The sequence below is a fragment of the Anopheles funestus genome (assembly GCF_943734845.2).
Source record: "Anopheles funestus chromosome X unlocalized genomic scaffold, idAnoFuneDA-416_04 X_unloc_53, whole genome shotgun sequence".
NCBI classification, from domain to species: domain Eukaryota; kingdom Metazoa; phylum Arthropoda; class Insecta; order Diptera; family Culicidae; genus Anopheles; species Anopheles funestus.
In genome coordinates this window covers 65,001-87,500 of record NW_026045180.1, presented here as the reverse complement: position 1 = coordinate 87,500, position 22,500 = coordinate 65,001, and the positions used below count along the sequence as shown (strand labels likewise).

Here is a 22,500-nt window from a genome sequence, read left to right as displayed (position 1 = left end):
CATGTGCTTGGATCGGATCGAGCTATTGAGTATTGGGCCTGCATACTCGCTCATCCGTATCCTTTGCGTACCGCCCCATGGCCCTTGTATGTCTGCACCACAGTTCCTGTTCGTTCCGTGCCTATGGCCGGATACGTATTGCACATCGGTATACCTGTCGCTACTCAGGCAACTCGTGTGCGTGGATTGGATCGAGAACATGGTGTGTGCCCCATGTTATAATTGATAGTCCATATCCACTTTATAGGTTAAAGTCATAAGTTGTGATTGCACAACCATTCTTCATAAGAGTTTAATCACTCTTCAACTAACTTTCGTTCTGGTGTCTTGGTATCAAATCGCGTAAGACACAAGATTCTACTGGCCAAATAGAATCTAGCACATTGGTTAACCTGGCGCCGCAGTCAACTCATGTGCTTGGATCGGATCGAGCTATTGAGTATTGGGCCTGCATACTCGCTCATCCGTATCCTTTGCGTACCGCCCCATGGCCCCGTCCTTAGAGTTAATGACTAGTAGGCTTAACTCTTTGTATGTCTGCACCACAGTTCCCGTTCGTTCCGTGCCGTGGCCGGATACGTATTGCACATCGGTATACCTGTCGCTACTCAGGCAACTCGTGTGCGTGGATTGGATCGAGCTCATGGGGTGTGTAGAGATTCCATGTTATAATTGCAAGTCCATATCCACTTTATAGGTTAAAGTCATAAGTTGTGATTGCACAACCATACTTCATAAGAGTTTAATAACTCTTCAACTAACTTTCGTTCTGGTGTCTTGGTATCAAATCGCATAAGACACAAGATTCTACTGGCCAAATAGAATCTAGCACATTGGTTAACCTGGCGCCGCAGTCAACTCATGTGCTTGGATCGGATCGAGCTATTGAGTATTGGGCCTGCATACTCGCTCATCCGTATCCTTTGCGTACCGCCCCATGGCCCCGTCCTTAGAGTTAATGACTAATAGGCTTAACTCTTTGTATGTCTGCACCACAGTTCCCGTTCGTTCCGTGCCGTGGCCGGATACGTATTGCACAACAGTAGATACCATCACCTGACGTATCTAACACACCACTATTGTAACTCGTCGTCGAAGGACCTTTCAAGTGCCTGATGGCCAGGGGAGCTCTTACACGGCACGGAGACACAGTGATGCTCGCCCATCACAGTGTACAACGATCGAGTTTGCTTAAGTGTCTGGGTACCTACACACCAGACACAATGCAATGGCCACGGATCCACACAAGGCACATCACATGCAGAAAGCTTCACCAGATTATGACACATACCACACTCTTGTAACTCGTCGTCGAAGGGGCGTTCAAAGTGCCTTACGGCTAGGAGAGATCTAGCACGGCACGGAGACACAGTGATGGTTGCCCATCAAAGTGTACAACGATCGAGTTTGCTTTCCGCGCAAGCGTTCTAAGTGTCTGGGTACCTACACACCAGACACAATGCAATGGCCACGGATCCACACAAGGCACATCACATGCAGAAAGCTTCACCAGATTCTGACACATACCACACTCTTGTAACTCGTCGTCGAAGGGGCGTTCAAAGTGCCTTACGGCTAGGGGGGATCTAGCACGGCACGGAGACACAGTGATGGTCACCCATCAAAGTGTACAACGATCGAGTTTGCTTTCCGCGCAAGCGTTCTAAGTGTCTGGGTATCTAAGCACCAGACACAATGCAATGGCCACGGATCCACACAAGGCACATCACATGCAGAAAGCTTCACCAGATTCTGACACATACCACACACATGCAACTCGTCGTCGAAGGGGCGTTCAAGTGCCTTACGGCTAGGGGAGATCTAGCTCGGCACGGGGACACAGTGATGGTCACCCATCAAAGTGTACAACGAACGAGTTGGCTTTCAACAAATTCTGACACATAGCAAGCGAGCGACCGAGCTACACCGAAGGCAGCCCATGGTTGGTCACTCGCGGACGATCATCAGTAATGATCCTTCCGCAGGTTCACCTACGGAAACCTTGTTACGACTTTTACTTCCTCTAAATCATCAAGTTCGGTCAACTTCAGCCATGCCAGCTGCAGCTCACGAAGGAACCGCGGAAGGTAAGCCTCCAGAAACCTCACTAAATAATCCATCGGTAGTAGCGACGGGCGGTGTGTACAAAGGGCAGGGACGTAATCAGCACTAGCTAATGACTAGTGCTTACTAGAAATTCCAGGTTCATGGGGACCGTTGCAGTCCCCAATCCCGACTAGATGGGCATTTTAGTGATTTCCCGTTCCTCTCGGAATGGGGGCGCCTATTGGCGAGAACACGCTGCGACCCACATTGTAGCACGCGTGCAGCCCAGAACATCTAAGGGCATCACGGACCTGTTATCGCTCATTCTCAGCTTGCTAAACACAAGTTGTCCCGCTAAGCAGGGCAAACGTAGCCGACGACCGCCCGTGAAGGCGCCGCCCGGCTGTAACGTCAGGTGCGCCCGGAGGCGCACTGCTGACAGCGTTCTAGTTAGCATGTTTGAGTCACGTTCGTTATCGGAATTAACCAGACAAATCATTCCACGAACTAAGAACGGCCATGCACCACTACCCTTAAATTTGAGAAAGAGCTATCAATCTGTCTTACCTCGATAAGTTTGGACCTGGTAAATTTTCCCGTGTTGAGTCAAATTAAGCCGCAAGCTCCACTTCTTGTGGTGCCCTTCCGTCAATTCCTTTAAGTTTCAACTTTGCAACCATACTTCCCCCGGAACCCGATTTTGGTTTCCCGGAAGCGACTGAGAGCACCGAATAGGGGTAGCGTCTCCCAATTGCTAATTGGCATCGTTTACGGTTAGAACTAGGGCGGTATCTAATCGCCTTCGATCCTCTAACTTTCGTTCTTGATTAAAGAAAGCATCCATGGCAAACGCTTTCGCTTCAGTTGGTCCTACGACGGTCTACGAATTTCACCTCTCGCGCCGTAATACCAATGCCCCCAACTACTTCTGTTAATCATTACCTCTAGGTTTCTGACAAACCAACGAAATCGTATAAACCGAGGTCATATTCCATTATTCCATGCAAGATTATTCTCGGCCAACGCCAACCCCACGGGGGGGCCGGACGCTTTGTCTTAGCCTGCTTTGAGCACTCTAATTTGTTCAAGGTAAATGTGAGTATCTTGAGCACCATGAGGAGCCCGTGCCGGAGTTAACCGGTAGCACGGTACTCGTTCACAGAGTAACGCCCAAGTACACCATTGTGAGTCGCAGCCGTGAGCGCGCGCACGAACGGCCCCGGCGTGTAACCGGGCGCCCGTGGCGGTCACGTGTCTGGACGGGCAATCAACTTCGAACGTTTTAACCGCAACAACTTTAATATACGCTAGTGGAGCTGGAATTACCGCGGCTGCTGGCACCAGACTTGCCCTCCACTTGATCCTTGTTGAAGGATTTATACTCAACTCATTCCAATTATGGACCATCGTTAGAGAGGTCCATATTGTTATTTCTCGTCACTACCTCCCCGTACTGGGATTGGGTAATTTACGCGCCTGCTGCCTTCCTTGGATGTGGTAGCCATTTCTCAGGCTCCCTCTCCGGAATCGAACCCTGATTCCCCGTTACCCGTCGCAACCATGGTAGTCCTCTACACTACCATCAATAGTTGATAGGGCAGACATTTGAAAGATCTGTCGTCAGTCGACAAGCGACCATACGATCTGCGTCCTTATCCAGACTTCAACTCAAGCCGCCCGGAGGCGATTGGTTTAACTAATAAGTGCACCAGTTCAGCTACCCGCGAGGGCAACAGTCCCGGCATGTTGCATGTATTAGCTCTGGATTTTCCACAGTTATCCAAGTAACTAGTGGTAGGATGATCTTGTGAATTATAGCTGTTATACTGAGCCTTATGCGGTTTCACATTCATTTATGTTTGTACTTAGACATGCATGGCTTAACCTTTGAGACAAGCGTATATTACTGGTAGGATCAACCAGAATTCGTTCCACTACAGACACACACTCGCTTAGTGGGAAATAAATTTCCACACAACTCTCTCTCTCTAGAACCATATGGAATGGCTCTTTGGTGTTGGGTAAGGCACCAATTTGTTGGGGTGTAACGGTCACCACCAACTTTAAGTTTGTTAGGGCACAACGGAAACCACTAACTAAACTTTAGGAAACTAAATTTCCTCACACATTATCTCTCACCATATTAGCACTAGGTGCTATCCACGATTGTACAACGTTTCAACTCTTGAATCGACCGTAGGGCCGCGGAATTGCTTCCGGGCCCCTATTCTCGCTATTAATTGTTCATCTCTTTCAATACATCGAGTTCGTTCCATTGGGTAGTTCGCATGGCGAACGTTTTGATGCAGCCCCCTGGGGGACCACGGCACTTTACACCGGGTATGGTGTATGCGCAACCTACAGATAACAATAAACCCCTTATGCGTGTGTAAACCGATGTTGGGCTGCTCAACATCTTTCATGGTTACATCACTTGCACCAGAACCCACGGTGCCGATTTGGTAATATGTTGTACATGGTCTCAAGATGTACGCTTCGACCCCTTATTCAGGGGCTCAAGCTATTACCAGCAAGAACAATCCTCATCCAGACTTGAACTCGAAACACCCGGAGGCGAACGGTTTAACTAATAAGTGCACCAGTCTTGAATCCATGCGTCGGTGGAAACAATGCCGGCATGTTGCATGTATTAGCTCTGAACATAGCGAGTGATTGCCTTGTAGCTGTCGAACTGAGCGTAGAATGTGATTATCGCTCACTTGAACCATGTTGAATGGCTCTTTGGTGTAGGGTAAGGCACCAATTTGTTGGGGCACAACGAAACCACCAACTTAAGACTTGCTTATAGGCATTTCAACGTTTTCAACTCTTAAATCGACCGTGTTTCATTATCATCTCTTCTTCTTATTAAATGCATCGAGTTCGTTCCATTGGGTAGTTCGCGTGGCGAACGGTTTGATGCAGCCCCCCGGGGGGGACCACGGCACTTTACACCGGGCATGGTGTATGCGCAACCTACAGATCACCAATATATTTGTGATCGATAATGCACACTTCTTACACGACTGACCAGTCGACAGCGCTGCCTTCCTATTATGCGTGTGTAAACCGATGTTGGGCTGCTCAACATCTTTCACGGTTACATCACTTGCACCCGAACCCATGGTGCCGATTTGGTAATATGTTGTACATGGTCTCAAGATGTACGCTTCGACCCCTTATTCAGGGGCTCAAGCTATTACCAGCAAGATCAATCCTCATCCAGACTTGAACTCGAAACACCCGGAGGCGAACGGTTTAACTAATAAGTGCACCAGTCTTGAATCCATGCGTCGGTGGAAACAATGCCGGCATGTTGCATGTATTAGCTCTGAACATAGCGAGTGATTGCCTTGTAGCTGTCGAACTGAGCGTAGAATGTGATTATCGCTCACTTGAAAGGGTCAAGCCCTTTCGAGTCGTCCGGTTTTTACGCCAGACGACTCGGTTCACCATCTTTCGGGATACAAGTTGACTAAGTGGTACCACTACACTTATCAACTTTCGATTTGGTAATCCTCATCCAGCTTCCTTTCTGGAGGTCCCGAGGATTACCAATTGGGCTGTCATACTGAGCTCATATATTGCAGATCGATAATGCACACTTCTTACACGACTGACCAGTCGACAGCGCTGCCTTCCTATTATGCGTGTGTAAACCGATGTTGGGCTGCTCAACATCTTTCACGGTTACATCACTTGCACCAGAACCCACGGTGCCGATTTGGTAATATGTTGTACATTTACTCAAGATGTACGCTTCGGCCCCTTATTCAGGGGCTCAAGCTATTACCAGCAAGAACAATCCTCATCCAGACTTGAACTCGAAACACCCGGAGGCGAACGGTTTAACTAATAAGTGCACCAGTCTTGAATCCATGCGTCGGTGGAAACAATGCCGGCGTGTTGCATGTATTAGCTCTGAACTTAGCGAGTGATTGCCTTGCAGCTGTCGAACTGAGCGTAGAGCGTGATTATCGCTCACTTGAACCATGTTGAATGGCTCTTTGGTGTAGGGTAAGGCACCAATTTGTTGGGGCGTAACGGTCACCACCAACTTAAGACTTGCTTATAGGCATTTCAACGTTTTCAACTCTTAAATCGACCGTGTTTCATTATCATCTCTTCTTCTTATTAAATGCATCGAGTTCGTTCCATTGGGTAGTTCGCGTGGCGAACGGTTTGATGCAGCCCCCCGGGGGGGACCACGGCACTTTACACCGGGCATGGTGTATGCGCAACCTACAGATCACCAATATATTTGTGATCGATAATGCACACTTCTTACACGACTGACCAGTCGACAGCGCTGCCTTCCTATTATGCGTGTGTAAACCGATGTTGGGCTGCTCAACATCTTTCACGGTTACATCACTTGCACCCGAACCCATGGTGCCGATTTGGTAATATGTTGTACATGGTCTCAAGATGTACGCTTCGACCCCTTATTCAGGGGCTCAAGCTATTACCAGCAAGAACAATCCTCATCCAGACTTGAACTCGAAACACCCGGAGGCGAACGGTTTAACTAATAAGTGCACCAGTCTTGAATCCATGCGTCGGTGGAAACAATGCCGGCATGTTGCATGTATTAGCTCTGAACATAGCGAGTGATTGCCTTGTAGCTGTCGAACTGAGCGTAGAATGTGATTATCGCTCACTTGAAAGGGTCAAGCCCTTTCGAGTCGTCCGGTTTTTACGCCAGACGACTCGGTTCACCATCTTTCGGGAAGGGACCGTCTCGGTCGCAAGCTGCTCCGGTCCCCAAACAACCTGCGACAAATGATAGGAAATGCCGACATCAATACGTGTTCAGTTTGGTTTATCGCTCATAGGTCTTTTTGACCATCGATCCCTGATTATAACTCTCAATTAAACAGTCAGGAGAGTAAGGCATGCCCATCGATATCTCATCGACAGGCGATACCGCAAGAACGGCCAACGACACATCAGGTGATCGATTATTGCTACGACTTTTGCTTAATCGTTTCCACTCCTTAGAGAAAGAAACCCCCGGGGACCGTCTCGGTCGCAAGCTGCTCCGGTCCCTAAACAACCTGCGACAAATGATAGGAAATGCCGACATCAATATGTGTTCAGTTTGGTTTATCGCTCATTGGTCTGTTTGACCATCGATCCCTGATTAAACTCTCAGTAATCCAGTCGGGAGAGTAAGGCATGCCCATCGATATCTCATCGACAGGCGATACCGCTTGAACGGCCAACGACACATCAGAGGATCGTATCTTGCTACAACTTTTGCTTAATCGTTTCTTCTCCTTGGAGAAAGAAACCCCCGGGGACCGTCTCGGTCGCAAGCTGCTCCGGTCCCTAAACAACCTGCGACAAATGATAGGAAATGCCGACATCAATACGTGTTCAGTTTGGTTTATCGCTCATTGGTCTTGTTTGACCATCGATCCCTGATTAATACTCTCAATTAGAAGGTCGGTAGAGTAAGGCATGCCCATCGATATCTCATCGACAGGCGATACCGCATGAACGGCCAACGACACATCAGAGGATCGTATCTTGCTACAACTCTTGCTTAATAGTTTCCACTCCTTGGAGAAAGAAACCCCCGGGGACCGTCTCGGCCGCAAGTTGCTCCGGTCCCTAAACAACCTGCGGCATCAAATGATAGGAAAAGCCGACATCAATACGTGTTCAGTTTGGTTTATCGCTCATAGGTCTGTTTGACCATCGATCCTAGAATTCAACTTTCGAGTAAGGCATGCCCGTCGATATCTCATCGATAGGCGATACCGGTAGAACGGCCAACGACACACATCTAGGATCGCATTTACTCTTCCTTGGATGGATAACCAATACCCTAGGACCGTTTCATCGCGAGCTGCTCCGGTCCTCAAACAACTCGCGAACCACCGATAGGATGATATTAGGAATGGCCGACTTTCATCCTTTAACTCTCAGTTCTGCTTACCAAAACATAGGTACTTGGACCTTAAAGACCACTATATGTTCCCCGATCGGGGGCAATCGGAACGTCTATCCATCATCAACATCGTTTCACTCATTCCGAACCACCAAATTGGACAGACAGTACCATATTCACCAACCGATTGCTTCAACTTCGCAAACTGTATGGTAAGTTCTACTAATTTCACATCTTACCATCGACTAATAGTGCATAAATCCACTTGGAAATCACTTTTCCTTGGTCCTCGGACCTTCTACGACAACGTCCAACAAATATCCGAAGTCGTTTCCCAACTTAGACCAAGCATTTCGTATCTTTACTTCTAATCGATTTTTTCTCTCATAATTGACGATCAAAATCTAAAAACCACATTTTGAGCCAGAAGCAGTCGTCCGATCGTCCTGGGGGTAGTCTCAATCGATTTAGAAGGGCCCAATTCATAAAGATACGTACTCAGTCAAATTCATGCTTCTGGCTCACCTACCCCCTATATAGAAAACGAAAGCGTACAGGCGTGGAAAACGTGCCATTTTTCTCCATCACGGACTTTTTTTTTCTCGTTGCACCGACTCTAGTAAAAAAGTGAAATTTTTTACTAGTTACCAACTTTTGCAAATTATCATCGGATATCACTTTTCATGGTCTATAGTAAGTTCTTATCACGTTTTAGTAGTTTTTGAAAAAAAAATTTTTTTGAACTTTTCAAAATTTTTCAAAACAAAGTTTTTGTAGGCGGTTTTGTGTATGGAGGGTTACTAGTCTCGGGGTCACTGTTTGACCAAAAAACCACTATATATCATTCGAAAGGTAATTTCAAGGGCTACAAAAAATTGTTCTACGGCACCCCCCTCCGACGTCTAGTATTCGAGTTATTGGCCAAAAACCATCACTTGAGCGATTTTTCGTTCAGGGTACCCGACTCTAGTAAAAAAGTGAAATTTTTCTCGATTGACCAAGTGTTGCAAATGACCATCGGATTTCACTTTTTATGGTCTATAGTGAGTTCTGATCACGATTTGGTACTTTTTGAAAAAATTTTTTTGACGCACTTTTCAAAATTTTGCAAAACCAAAACTTTTTAGGCGGTTTTGTGTATGGAGGGTTACTAGTCTCGGGGTCACTGTTTGACCAAAAAACCACTATATATCATTCGAAAGGTAATTTCAAGGGCTACAAAAAATTGTTCTACGGCACCCCCCTCCGACGTCTAGTATTCGAGTTATTGGCCAAAAACCGCAACTATAGCGGTTTTTCGTACAGGGTACCCGACTCTAGTAAAATGATGCGATTTTTACTAGTCTAGGAACTTTTTGGTCAAAAAATCAAGTATATGTCATTCGATAGATAATTTCAAGGGCTACCAAAAATTGTTCCACGACACCCCCCTGCGACGTCTAGTATTCGAGTTATTAGCCAAAAACCGCAACTTAAGCGGTTTTTCGTCCAGGGTACCCGACTCTAGTAAAATGATGCGATTTTTACTAGTCTAGGGAACTTTTTGGCCAAAAATCAAGTATATGTCATTCGATAGATAATTTCAAGGGCTACCAAAAATTGTTCCACGACACCCCCCTCCGACGTCTAGTATTAGAGTTATTAGCCAAAAACCGCAACTATAGCGGTTTTTCGTCCAGGGTACCCGACTCTAGTAAAATGATGCGATTTTTACTAGTCTAGGAACTTTTTGGTCAAAAAATCAAGTATATGTCATTCGATAGATAATTTCAAGGGCTACCAAAAATTGTTCCACGACACCCCCCTGCGACGTCTAGTATTCGAGTTATTAGCCAAAAACCGCAACTTAAGCGGTTTTTCGTCCAGGGTAACCGACTCTAGTAAAATGATGCGATTTTTACTAGTCTAGGGAACTTTTTGGCCAAAAATCAAGTATATGTCATTCGATAGATAATTTCAAGGGCTACCAAAAATTGTTCCATGACACCCCCCTGCGACGTCTAGTATTAGAGTTATTAGCCAAAAACCGCAACTATAGCGGTTTTTCGTCCAGGGTACCCGACTCTAGTAAAATGATGCGATTTTTACTAGTCTAGGGAACTTTTTGGCCAAAAATCAAGTATATGTCATTCGATAGATAATTTCAAGGGCTACCAAAAATTGTTCCACGACACCCCCCTGCGACGTCTAGTATTCGAGTTATTAGCCAAAAACCGCAATTATAGCGGTTTTTCGTCCAGGGTACCCGACTCTAGTAAAATGATGCGATTTTTACTAGTCTAGGGAACTTTTTGGCCAAAAATCAAGTATATGTCATTCGATAGATAATTTCAAGGGCAAAAAAAAATTGTTCCACGACACCCCCCTGCGACGTCTAGTATTCGAGTTATTAGCCAAAAACCGCAATTATAGCGGTTTTTCGTCCAGGGTACCCGACTCTAGTAAAATGATGCGATTTTTACTAGTCTAGGGAACTTTTTGGCCAAAAATCAAGTATATGTCATTCGATAGATAATTTCAAGGGCTACCAAAAATTGTTCCATGACACCCCCCTGCGACGTCTAGTATTCGAGTTATGGGCCAAAAACCATTCATACTTGAGCATTTTGCTCATTTTGCCTGTACGGGTACCGGGGACTAGTAAAATCAGGCCAATTTTACTAGAGTAGGGGTCCTTTTTGGTCAAAAAAACAACTTTTGCTCGTTCGATAGGGAATCGATAGGGCAACAAAAAATCGTTCTACGACCCCCCCTTCCGATGTCTAGTATTCGAGTTATGGGCCAAAAACAGTTTATAGCTAATTTTTCACTCGATTTTTCACCAAGTATCGCACATTACTCCGGTTCTATACATTGGATCGTCAATCTTTAAGATTTTATGGGTAGCTCCAACTGTTTGCTACATTTCATCCATACATCACCAACCGATTCAATGTCTGTGCTAGAAGTTATTAGAGGAATAAAAAAATTTACCCTTGGCTTTGGACCGTACAATTTTACCCATTTTTGGCCCATATTTGCCCCATAGCTCCGCCGGTATCCAAGATATGGCCACACTTTCTTCTGGCCATGGGTAGATGGCACTTGTGGCTAGATTTCTTCCATGCACCACTAATCGCTACCATGTCTGTGGCCGGAGCTATTCACGAAAGCGCCTCGCGCACTTGGTCGGATTTTTGGTCCAACTTCACCATTTTTGGCCCATATTTGCCCCATAGCTCCGCCGGTATCCAAGATATGGCCACACTTTCTTCTGGCCATGGGTAGATGGCACTTGTGGCTAGATTTCTTCCATGCACCACTAATCGCTAACATGTCTGTGGCCGGAGCTATTCACGAAAGCGCCTCGCGCACTTGGTCGGATTTTTGGTCCAACTTGCACCATTTTTGGCCCATATTTGCCCCATAGCTCCGCCGGTATCCAAGATATGGCCACACTTTCTTCTGGCCATGGGTAGATGGCACTTGTGGCTAGATTTCTTCCATGCACCACTAATCGCTAACATGTCTGTGGCCGGAGCTATTCACGAAAGCGCCTCGCGCACTTGGTCGGATTTTTGGTCCAACTTGCACCATTTTTGGCCCATATTTGCCCCATAGCTCCGCCGGTATCCAAGATATGGCCACACTTTCTTCTGGCCATGGGTAGATGGCACTTGTGGCTAGATTTCTTCCATGCACCACTAATCGCTACCATGTCTGTGGCCGGAGCTATTCACGAAAGCGCCTCGCGCACTTGGTCGGATTTTTGGTCCAACTTGCACCATTTTTGGCCCATATTTGCCCCATAGCTCCGCCGGTATCCAAGATATGGCCACACTTTCTTCTGGCCATGGGTAGATGGCACTTGTGGCTAGATTTCTTCCATGCACCACTAATCGCTAACATGTCTGTGGCCGGAGCTATTCGACGAACAACCATCGCATTTACCTAGGTACTTTTTCGGATTTTTGGTCCAACTTGCACCATTTTTGGCCCATATTTGCCCCATAGCTCCGCCGGTATCCAAGATATGGCCACACTTTCTTCTGGCCATGGGTAGATGGCACTTGTGGCTAGATTTCTTCCATGCACCACTAATCGCTAACATGTCTGTGGCCGGAGCTATTCGACGAACAACCATCGCATTCACCTTCTCGTTGCACTTCTTCGGGAATTTGGTGCAACCAAGTTTTCACTATAACTTGGTCATTTTCCGTCCATCGGACATGCGGTTTTGGGTGTCGATACTTGACACCGCGCGCTACAATATGTTCCTCCACGACCATGTGGTCCGATGCTTCCAACAGGAGCTATTCGAGGAGTACCGATTTTTCACCATTAAAAATGCTCAATTTTGCACCAACTTTTGCCTATAACTCAGGCTGTATCGATCGGATCTTCAATCTTGAAAAAGTTTTGGATAGGTGGCACCAAATGCTACATTTCGTTCTTCCACGTCAACTTTGTCCGATGTCTAGCAAAAAAGTTATTCGCGAACCAAGTCCAGAACCCATGCAATGGCTGCCCTCATTGCATACATCACGGCGGTTAACTCTCGTTACTCTATACCGTGGACTTGGTACTTTTTCAGGCATTCGTTGCTACTTCTCGGTTCATGATATTCGTTTACGGTCTTCACTAGGGCATTTGGTGCTCCTTATCGGTTCATGATATTCGTTTACGGTCTTCACTAGGGCATTTGGTGCTCCTTATCGGTTCATGATATTCGTTTACGGTCTTCACTAGGGCATTTGGTGCTCCTTATCGGTTCATGATATTCGTTTACGGTCTTCACTAGGGCATTTGGTGCTCCTTATCGGTTCATGATATTCGTTTACGGTCTTCACTAGGGCATTTGGTGCTCCTTATCGGTTCATGATATTCGTTTACGGTCTTCACTAGGGCATTTGGTGCTCCTTATCGGTTCATGATATTCGTTTACGGTCTTCACTAGGGCATTTGGTGCTCCTTATCGGTTCATGATATTCGTTTACGGTCTTCACTAGGGCATTTGGTGCTCCTTCTCGGTTCATGATATTCGTTTACGGTCTTCACTAGGGCATTTGGTGCTCCTTATCGGTTCATGATATTCGTTTACGGTCTTCACTAGGGCATTTGGTGCTCCTTATCGGTTCATGATATTCGTTTACGGTCTTCACTAGGGCATTTGGTGCTCCTTATCGGTTCATGATATTCGTTTACGGTCTTCACTAGGGCATTTGGTGCTCCTTATCGGTTCATGATATTCGTTTACGGTCTTCACTAGGGCATTTGGTGCTCCTTATCGGTTCATGATATTCGTTTACGGTCTTCACTAGGGCATTTGGTGCTCCTTATCGGTTCATGATATTCGTTTACGGTCTTCACTAGGGCATTTGGTGCTCCTTCTCGGTTCATGATATTCGTTTACGGTCTTCACTAGGGCATTTGGTACTGGGCTTCCCACTTTCTACTGATCGATCCATACTCACTTGCGTGCACCTAGCCTAGGAAGGTTTCCTATGGCTTCCCATCTTTCTACTGATCGATCCATACTCACTTGCGTGCACCTAGCCTAGGAAGGTTTCCTATGGCTTCCCATCTTTCTACTGATCGATCCATACTCACTTGCGTGCACCTAGCCTAGGAAGGTTTCCTTGGGCTTCCCATCTTTCTACTGATCGATCCATACTCACTTGCGTGCACCTAGCCTAGGAAGGTTTCCTATGGCTTCCCATCTTTCTACTGATCGATCCATACTCACTTGCGTGCACCTAGCCTAGGAAGGTTTCCTTGGGCTTCCCATCTTTCTACTGTTCGATCCATACTCACTTGCGTGCACCTAGCCTAGGAAGGTTTCCTATGGCTTCCCATCTTTCTACTGATCGATCCATACTCACTTGCGTGCACCTAGCCTAGGAAGGTTTCCTATGGCTTCCCATCTTTCTACTGATCGATCCATACTCACTTGCGTGCACCTAGCCTAGGAAGGTTTCCTATGGCTTCCCATCTTTCTACTGATCGATCCATACTCACTTGCGTGCACCTAGCCTAGGAAGGTTTCCTATGGCTTCCCATCTTTCTACTGATCGATCCATACTCACTTGCGTGCACCTAGCCTAGGAAGGTTTCCTATGGCTTCCCATCTTTCTACTGATCGATCCATACTCACTTGCGTGCACCTAGCCTAGGAAGGTTTCCTATGGCTTCCCATCTTTCTACTGATCGATCCATACTCACTTGCGTGCACCTAGCCTAGGAAGGTTTCCTTGGGCTTCCCATCTTTCTACTGATCGATCCATACTCACTTGCGTGCACCTAGCCTAGGAAGGTTTCCTATGGCTTCCCATCTTTCTACTGATCGATCCATACTCACTTGCGTGCACCTAGCCTAGGAAGGTTTCCTTGGGCTTCCCATCTTTCTACTGTTCGATCCATACTCACTTGCGTGCACCTAGCCTAGGAAGGTTTCCTATGGCTTCCCATCTTTCTACTGATCGATCCATACTCACTTGCGTGCACCTAGCCTAGGAAGGTTTCCTATGGCTTCCCATCTTTCTACTGATCGATCCATACTCACTTGCGTGCACCTAGCCTAGGAAGGTTTCCTATGGCTTCCCATCTTTCTACTGATCGATCCATACTCACTTGCGTGCACCTAGCCTAGGAAGGTTTCCTATGGCTTCCCATCTTTCTACTGATCGATCCATACTCACTTGCGTGCACCTAGCCTAGGAAGGTTTCCTATGGCTTCCCATCTTTCTACTGATCGATCCATACTCACTTGCGTGCACCTAGCCTAGGAAGGTTTCCTATGGCTTCCCATCTTTCTACTGATCGATCCATACTCACTTGCGTGCACCTAGCCTAGGAAGGTTTCCTATGGCTTCCCATCTTTCTACTGATCGATCCATACTCACTTGCGTGCACCTAGCCTAGGAAGGTTTCCCTTTGGTACCGACTTCCATCTACGCACTCGATATAACCTAGGTACTTGGTACCGATGATGGTTAACACTCAAGCATTTCTTGCATCCTGCGTGCAAGGTACCAATTTTCACTTCTTAGGTACGTTTATGGGCCCGCATTAATCCAATATCGCTCCGATGGCCTTTCGCATTATTTCATCCGATAGCCCTTGCCAAAAGCTACCAAAAGTTCCTCCACGGCCATGTGCTCCGACGCTTAGTTTAGGAAATATTCGAAAAAATTCAAAATAGGAAGCATTTTCTTATTGGAAAATCACCTTAAATCGATGGCCATTTTTTGGGCAAAAACTTTAACGTCTTCCCGACTTTGCGGGAATTGCGAATTTTAGGCACCCAGAGAAAATCTTTTACTTTAAGGGGGCGGCCGCGAAGTTGCCCAAAGTCTCGGACACAAAAATTCTCAAGTTCCCCACTCTAGTAAAGCGCCCTATGAGTATCTCCTGGCCCGCGAGCTCTGCGAGCGGGCCAGCTTCGGCGATTTTTGCCTTTTCGCCTAGGCGGTTCTTCTACGAAATTGGTCCACAGCTTTTGCTCAGAAAGCTAGCATTTGTTGCAACAGTTAGGTACTTGGTACCACATTTTGGTATCCATTTGGGCATTTGTGGCAACTACTCGGTACTTTGGCCCACATTTCGCTCTACTCGGGCTTCTATGGTGGTACTTGTCGGTACTTCTGGCCAACTTAGGCCAATTGGGTGCAACTTGTGGGTACTCTGTGGGTACTTTAGGGCGTATTGTGTCTTTCGGGTGAACCTTCGCTATACTTCATGGGTACTGATGGCCAACTTAGGAACATTCAGTGCAACCTTTGGGCCTAAGGAAATTTGTCCAACTCTTTGGACTTAGAAAATTTTCTGGACTTAGAAAATTTTCTGGACTTGTAAAAATTTTCAAATGTTCAATTTGGCCCACATTTCGCTCTACTCGGGCCTCTATGGTGCTACTTGGCGGTACTTTTGGCCAACTTAGGCCAATTGGGTGCTCTTTGTGGGTACTCTATCGGTACTTTTGGCCAACTTAGGCCAATGGGGTGCTATATGTGGGTGCTCTATCGGTACTTTTGGCCATGTTAGGCCCATTCGGTGCTATTTGTGGGTACTCTATCGGTACTTTTGGCCATGTTAGGCCCATTCGGTGCTATTTGTGGGTACTCTATCAGTACTTTTGGCCAACTTAGGCCAACTCAGTGCTACTTGTGGGTACTCTATCGGTACTTTTGGCCAACTTAGGCCAACGCGGTGCTATTTGTGGGTACTCTATCGGTACTTTTGGCCAACTTAGGCCCATTCGGTGCTATTTGTGGGTACTCTATCGGTACTTTTGGCCAACATAGGCCAATTGGGTGCTACTTGTGGGTGCTCTATCGGTACTTTTGGCCAACTTAGGCCAACTGGGTGCTATTTGTGGGTACTCTATCGGTACTTTTGGCCAACATAGGCCAATTGGGTGCTACTTTTGGGTGCTCTATCGGTACTTTTGGCCAACTTAGGCCAACTGGGTGCTATTTGTGGGTACTCTATCGGTACTTTTGGCCAACTTAGGCCAACTCAGTGCTTCTTGTGGGTACTCTATCGGTACTTTTGGCCAACTTAGGCCCATTCGGTGCTATTTGTGGGTACTCTATCGGTACTTTTGGCCAACTTAGGCCAACTCAGTGCTACTTGTGGGTACTCTATCGGTACTTTTGGCCAACTTAGGCCAATTGGGTGCTCTTTGTGGGTGCTCTATCGGTACTTTGGGACATATTATGTCCTTCGGGTGAACCTTCTCGATACCTCATGGGTACTTGTGGCCAACTTAGGAAAATTCAGTGCAACCTATGGGCCTTTGGAAATTGTTCCAACACTTTGGACTTAGAAAATTTTCTGGACTTAGAAAATTTTTTGGACTTAGAAAAATTTTCAACTTCTGTATCTTCTTCATCATGTTCCATTTTGTGGGACTTAGAAAATTTTCTGGACTTAGAAAATTTTTTGGACTTAGGAAATTTTTCAACACTTGTAAAATTTTTGTTCCTTCTTTGAAGAAGAATACTTTCCACTATTAGCTTCTTTCTCTTTTTCTTCTTAGTTGTCTTCTTATTTTCGGTCCGAGAGCGCCGACACTTGTAAAATTATCTAAGTCCGAAGACTTTTGGAATGAACCAAAAGTCAACGAACACAATACATCAACCCTATCAACATCAAGTGGCAACCCGAAGGAAGCGCAGCGGCCAGCCCATGTACAACGCGAAGTTGTAGCATGCAACCAACCAACCGCTAACCTCCAACGGCACTCAATGTATTCGTTACACATGGGCGCACCTGCACCACACTGTCGTGACCATCCAACGAGCCGTCGGTTCGGTCGTGTGTTACAAGCACCCCATCACATAGGCATAGAGTCACCACACAGTGTTCTTCAACACTCTCGTCACATGGTGCAAGTCACGGTACGCACCACCAATGTGCACTGGTTGGCCAATTCCAGCACACACGGGGCGCGCACGCGCAAGCACTAACCACCAAGCATGGGTCGCCTGAGAGGATCGATGCGAACGCATCTCTACAACTTGAAGCTCCCAGCCTGTAGTCCCGTCGTTTGCGGGCGGTCGTAGGTGTCGAAACTAGTGATATCCACAGTCGGCAAGCTCGTCCACCGGTGTTCCCAACATGTATGGTACTAACACGTGCAGCGCGAACCCGCCCTTTGCGGCCTAGTAGTAAGCGGGGATGAGACGCCAGTGTGCCAATGGACAGCACGGACGGTTCTCGGAGGGTTGTTAGGCCCGCTAGCTTACGACCACCTAATGGGTATAAGAAGCGCTATCAGCTCGGATTGGATACGACCTTAGAGGCGTTCAGGCATAATCCAGCGGACGTAGCGTCATACCATAGTCCGTTCGAACTAGTATTGAGCCAGTGGTCCGTACCTGTGGTTCCTCTCGTACTGCACAGGAATTCCGTTAAGATAGCGACAAACAATGCACACCAGTAGGGTAAAACTAACCTGTCTCACGACGGTCTAAACCCAGCTCACGTTCCCTTGAAAGGGTGAACAATCCTACGCTTGGTAAATTTTGCTTTACAATGATAGGAAGAGCCGACATCGAAGGATCAAAAAGCCACGTCGCTATGAACGCTTGGCGGCCACAAGCCAGTTATCCCTGTGTGTGCGTAGCTGTCAAGCCAGCAGTTTAGACGTGCTTTGTGTCGCTCCGTATTTTTTGCAAAAATATTGTGCAAAAGTGCTTATAAATAGCGGAACAATAGTCGAAAAGGGCGAATTGAGTGTCATTCTTAGCGAATATTGAAAAAGGAAATCGTTTTACTTCAATTTACTGCGCTAAAACTCAGTTTAAAGTGTCCCCATACACTTTGTATGGGGAACTTCAGTGGCGAATAAATATCGAAATACCGTGTTAGAACATTGGAAAAGTGGTAAAACACATGCTAGGGAGCATAAACTATCGTTTTCCAGCGACGTAAAGTGCTTTTAAAAAGAGATAAACAGTAAAAACTCGACGTGAAAGTGCGTGCAACAGCGTGGTACGGTGGCGTCAGGTGTGTCGTCGCGTGTGTTTGTGTCATCAACAACACCACGAAGCGTTTTCGAGCAGTGAGGACAACAACCCAACGTAAAAGCTCCCTTTTTATGACGACAGCGCCACCCGTGGCGGGTTCCGCAACTTCCAGCGAAGACAGCAACCACCTTCTCTTCGACGTCTGCAGCGCCACCAGTGACCGGTAGCGGTAGCGCTTAGCCGGGACACCAGCGTTACGAAGCGTTACGGTGCTATAAAACTCGATGCGAATTGCATACCTTTCCGGCGCTTAGCGGTCAGAGAGTGAGAACGCGCAGCCGGAGACCGGGAACGCTTAGCAGGAGACCGGGAACGGTTCTTTGGCTCCGAATCCTTCCCCGGGAACGCCAAAACGAGAGACTTCAACGCGTCAGCAGGCGACGAACCCGTTTTTTGGTGTTTTCTTGAATCTCTTGCGGAATTTATTAAAAATTCTTATTCTTGCGGTTTTCTCTTGCGAAATTGTTTTTAATAAAGAAAAAAGTGGGAGTTTTTTATTCTTGCGATCCGCGGACGGGAAATCTGCCAAAGGGGCTCTAGCGACGGACGGTCGTTACCTTGGCAGATGTTGAAGGGAATATTCCCTTGTTCCGTCTGAACGATTCGTGCAGGCGGTTATTTGTGAAAGGAGCGGAGAATGGAGGGGCGGGTGCTTCGTTCCGGGGTGCGGTCGTCGTCCACGCCTCGGAAGCGGTCCGATACCCCTTCCCCTTTACCGGAGACACCACGGCCGGCCGGACCAACGGTGGCGGTTCCGTCCGAGGCTGATAATTCCGAGGAGGAGGACGATGCGGAATTTTCCGACGCCTCTCTTCTCGAGCAGACGGTGGTGCCGCCAGTGGTAGCGGCAGGGGAGATGTCTTCAACCGTGGCTCCCCACGACGATGGCGAAGCGTCGGTGCTGGCTTTCCAGCACAAGATGCTGGAGAACTTCGCCAAACAGATCGAGTCGCTGACGGAAGAGCTGCGACTTAGCCGGGAACGTGAAGTGGCCCTGAAGTGTACGCTGGAAGCGCTTCAAGAGGGCATGCGTTCCTTGACGGCGCTTCATTCCTCGGCACAGCCTGTTGGTCAGGGCAGTGCCAGGACAAAACGCAGCCGGCAGCAGCGCAACCGTGCGAAGAAAGCTTCGCAACTGCAGCAGCAGCAGCAGCAGCAGCAGCAGCAGCAGCGGCAGCAGCAGCAGCAGCGGCAGCAGCAACAACAACAGCGGCAGCAGCAGCAGCAGCAGCAGCAGCAGCAGCAGCAGCGCAGCCAGCCACAGCCGCAGCGACGGACGGTCGCAGTGTCGGCTAATGGCCAGCAGCAGCAGCAGCAGCAGCAACCGCAACGTCAGCAGCAGCGGCAACAGCAGCAGATGTCCTGGGCTACGGTCGTGAGCGGTCGGAAGAGCCGATCGCAACGTTCGACTCAGCAGCAGCAGCAACCGCAGCAGGTGGGCCAGCCGTACCGGCCACCTCAGATGCGCCAGCAGCAGCAGCAGAGTCAGCAGCAACAACATCAGCAGCATCGTGCCCAGTCTAAGGGGCGTCCTCCGCGTCCTGACCGCATTGCGGTGGTCCCAGGTTCGGACAAAACCTGGACAGAGATGTACGTGAAGCTGCGTACGTCTCAGGAGCTGCAGGACGTCAGGGCGGACATCGGCATGGGGCGCCGGACCGTGCAAGGTCATCTGCTTGTACCGTTGCGGAAGAACGTCGATAGCGCGGAGCTGGCTCGCCGGATCCAGCTAGCGCTAGGTGAGGACGGCGAGGCACGAGTGGTGACGGAGATGGGTGAGCTTCTCATCACCAACGTCGACTCTCTGGCCCAAGAGAGTGACGTGAAGCTTGCCATTGAGGAGAAGTTGGGAGCAGCGGCTGGCATCACTCACGTCGAGCTTTGGGAGCTCCGTGATGGCACCAAGCGAGCGCGAGTTCGACTTCCACTGGCCAAGGCACGGAGTCTCATTGGTCAGAAGCTGACACTCTGCCAATGTGTCAGCGGGATCCGTGAAGTGCCGAAGAAGCCGCTCGACCGTCAGCGTTGCTTCCGTTGCCTGCTGATGGGGCACCTGGCGCGGGACTGCCGCTCTTCAACTGACCGGACGGGTCAGTGTTTGCAGTGTGGCGAGGTAGGCCACCGCGTTAGTCAGTGCACGTCGGCAGCTAAGTGCATTGTCTGTCAGGGGCCCCATCGAGTGGGCCACTCATCGTGCCGACAAGGTCAACAGTGTCGGGTGTAGTGAGGGTGATGCAGGTCAACCTGGGTGGTGGACGCACTGCCCAGGATCTGGCCCTGCAAACAGCCCGCACGAAGCGGGTCGACGTGCTGCTGCTGTCAGAGGTGTACCGACCTCCAGAGGGCAGCGGTAACTGGACGGTGGATTCGTCGGGGAGAGCAGCTGTGGTGGCAACCGGCCACCTTCCAATCCAGCGGGTCTGGCGCTGTGCCATGCCCGGGTTGGCTGCTGCGCAGATTGGAGGGGTGGTCTTCATCAGCTGTTACGCCCCTCCACGTCTCAACGCCGGCGAGTTCGAGCAACTTCTGGAGGCGGTGGAGTTGGAGGCCCAACCCCACCCTCGCATCGTCCTGGCAGGCGATTTCAACGCCTGGAATGAGGAGTGGGGTAGCCAACGTACCACCCGGCGCGGTGAAGAGCTGCTGGACACAATCCGGCAGCTTGGGCTTGTGATCCTGAACCAAGGATCGGTCCCGACGTTCGTGGGCAACGGAGTCGCCACTCCCAGTGTCGTGGATGTGTCTTTCGCGAGCGCATCCATTGCTCGTCCAGACACTTGGGAGGTGGCAGCGAACACCACTTCGTGCCACTATACGGCGTCGGACCACCGGTACATTTTCTTCACCGTGGGGCCTCCAACTCTCGACCAGCAGCGACGACAACAGCAGCAGCACCAGCAGCAGCAGCACCAGCAGCAGCAGCACCTGCAGCAGCAGCATCGTCACCTGAACGGGAGGCAGCAGCGACAACAGCAGCAGCATCACCAGCGGGGACAGGGGTCCTCTTCGTCATCCACCACGTTTCGGCACGCTGGCCGAAGATGGAAGACGACGCAGTTTTCGGTGGAGGCATTCGCAGCCGCACTCCAGACGGCCGGTTTTCCGGAACGGGCCGTCAGCCAGGAGGGGATGGTCGACGCCATGCTAGATGCATGCGACGACACGATGGAGCGCGTCACCATGTCGCATCGTGACCCCCATCGAGACCTCTTCTGGTGGACTCCGGAGATCTTGCGTCTTCGGGAGGAGTGTGCGGCCGTGCACGAGCGGATGCTTCATACCACCGACCTGCAGGAGCGCAGCATCGTGGCTGCACATCATCGGTCGGCGAGGAGAGCCGTCGAGAAGGCTGTCCGGGCCAGCAAGCGAGCGCAGCTCGATGAGCTGATTCAACAGGCGGAAACCAACGAGTTTGGGGCCGGTTATCGGGTGGTCATGTCTCGTCTTCGTGGCTGCTTCGTGCCACCTGAGACTGACCGTGTCGTGTTGGAGCGGATAGCCAACGATCTGTTCCCGACACATCCGCCTGTTGACTGGCCGGACGCTGAATCATCGAGCGTCGACACCGAGGAGCGGAGTTCTTCGTTGACCCCTGTCACCGTGGGCGAGCTGTTGTCCATCGTGGGATCGATGGCGAACCGGAAAGCGCCTGGACTGGACGGTATCCCCAACGCGGCGGTTAAGACGGCCATTAGGAAGTACCCGGAGGTTTTCGTCCGTTTGTACCAGGACTGCCTGGACCGGGGTGCGTTTCCAGCGCCCTGGAAGAGGCAACGACTGGTACTGCTGCCAAAGCCTGGCAAGCCTCCCGGGGAAAGCTCCTCCTACCGGCCGCTGTGTATGCTCGACGCACTCGGCAAGGTGTTGGAGCGCCTAATTCTTAACCGCCTCAACGAGTTCCTGGAGGAACCGGATGCGGAACGGCTGTCGGACGGGCAGTACGGTTTCCGGCGAGGCAGATCCACCATCAGTGCGATCCAGCGCGTTGTCGAAGCGGGCAGGACGGCCATGTCCTTTCGCCGCACCAACGCCCGAGACAAGCGCTGC

The 22,500-nt window shown here is 49.1% G+C and overlaps 1 protein-coding gene across 1 annotated transcript in view; it reads left to right on the top strand.

The window, feature by feature from the left end:
* The window catches only part of LOC125773783 (uncharacterized), a gene marked incomplete at its 3' end in the record, with an annotated part of 30,996 nt that overhangs the window by 6,894 nt on the left and 1,602 nt on the right, over positions 1-22,500 (top strand). Inside the window, exons 2-3 of the mRNA XM_049444428.1 lie at positions 20,680-21,234; positions 21,871-22,500. The exon at positions 21,871-22,500 is cut by the window's right edge and continues 1,602 nt beyond it. Of these exons, the coding sequence (XP_049300385.1) occupies positions 20,680-21,234; positions 21,871-22,500 (1,185 nt within the window). The remainder of the gene's footprint in view (positions 1-20,679; positions 21,235-21,870) is intronic.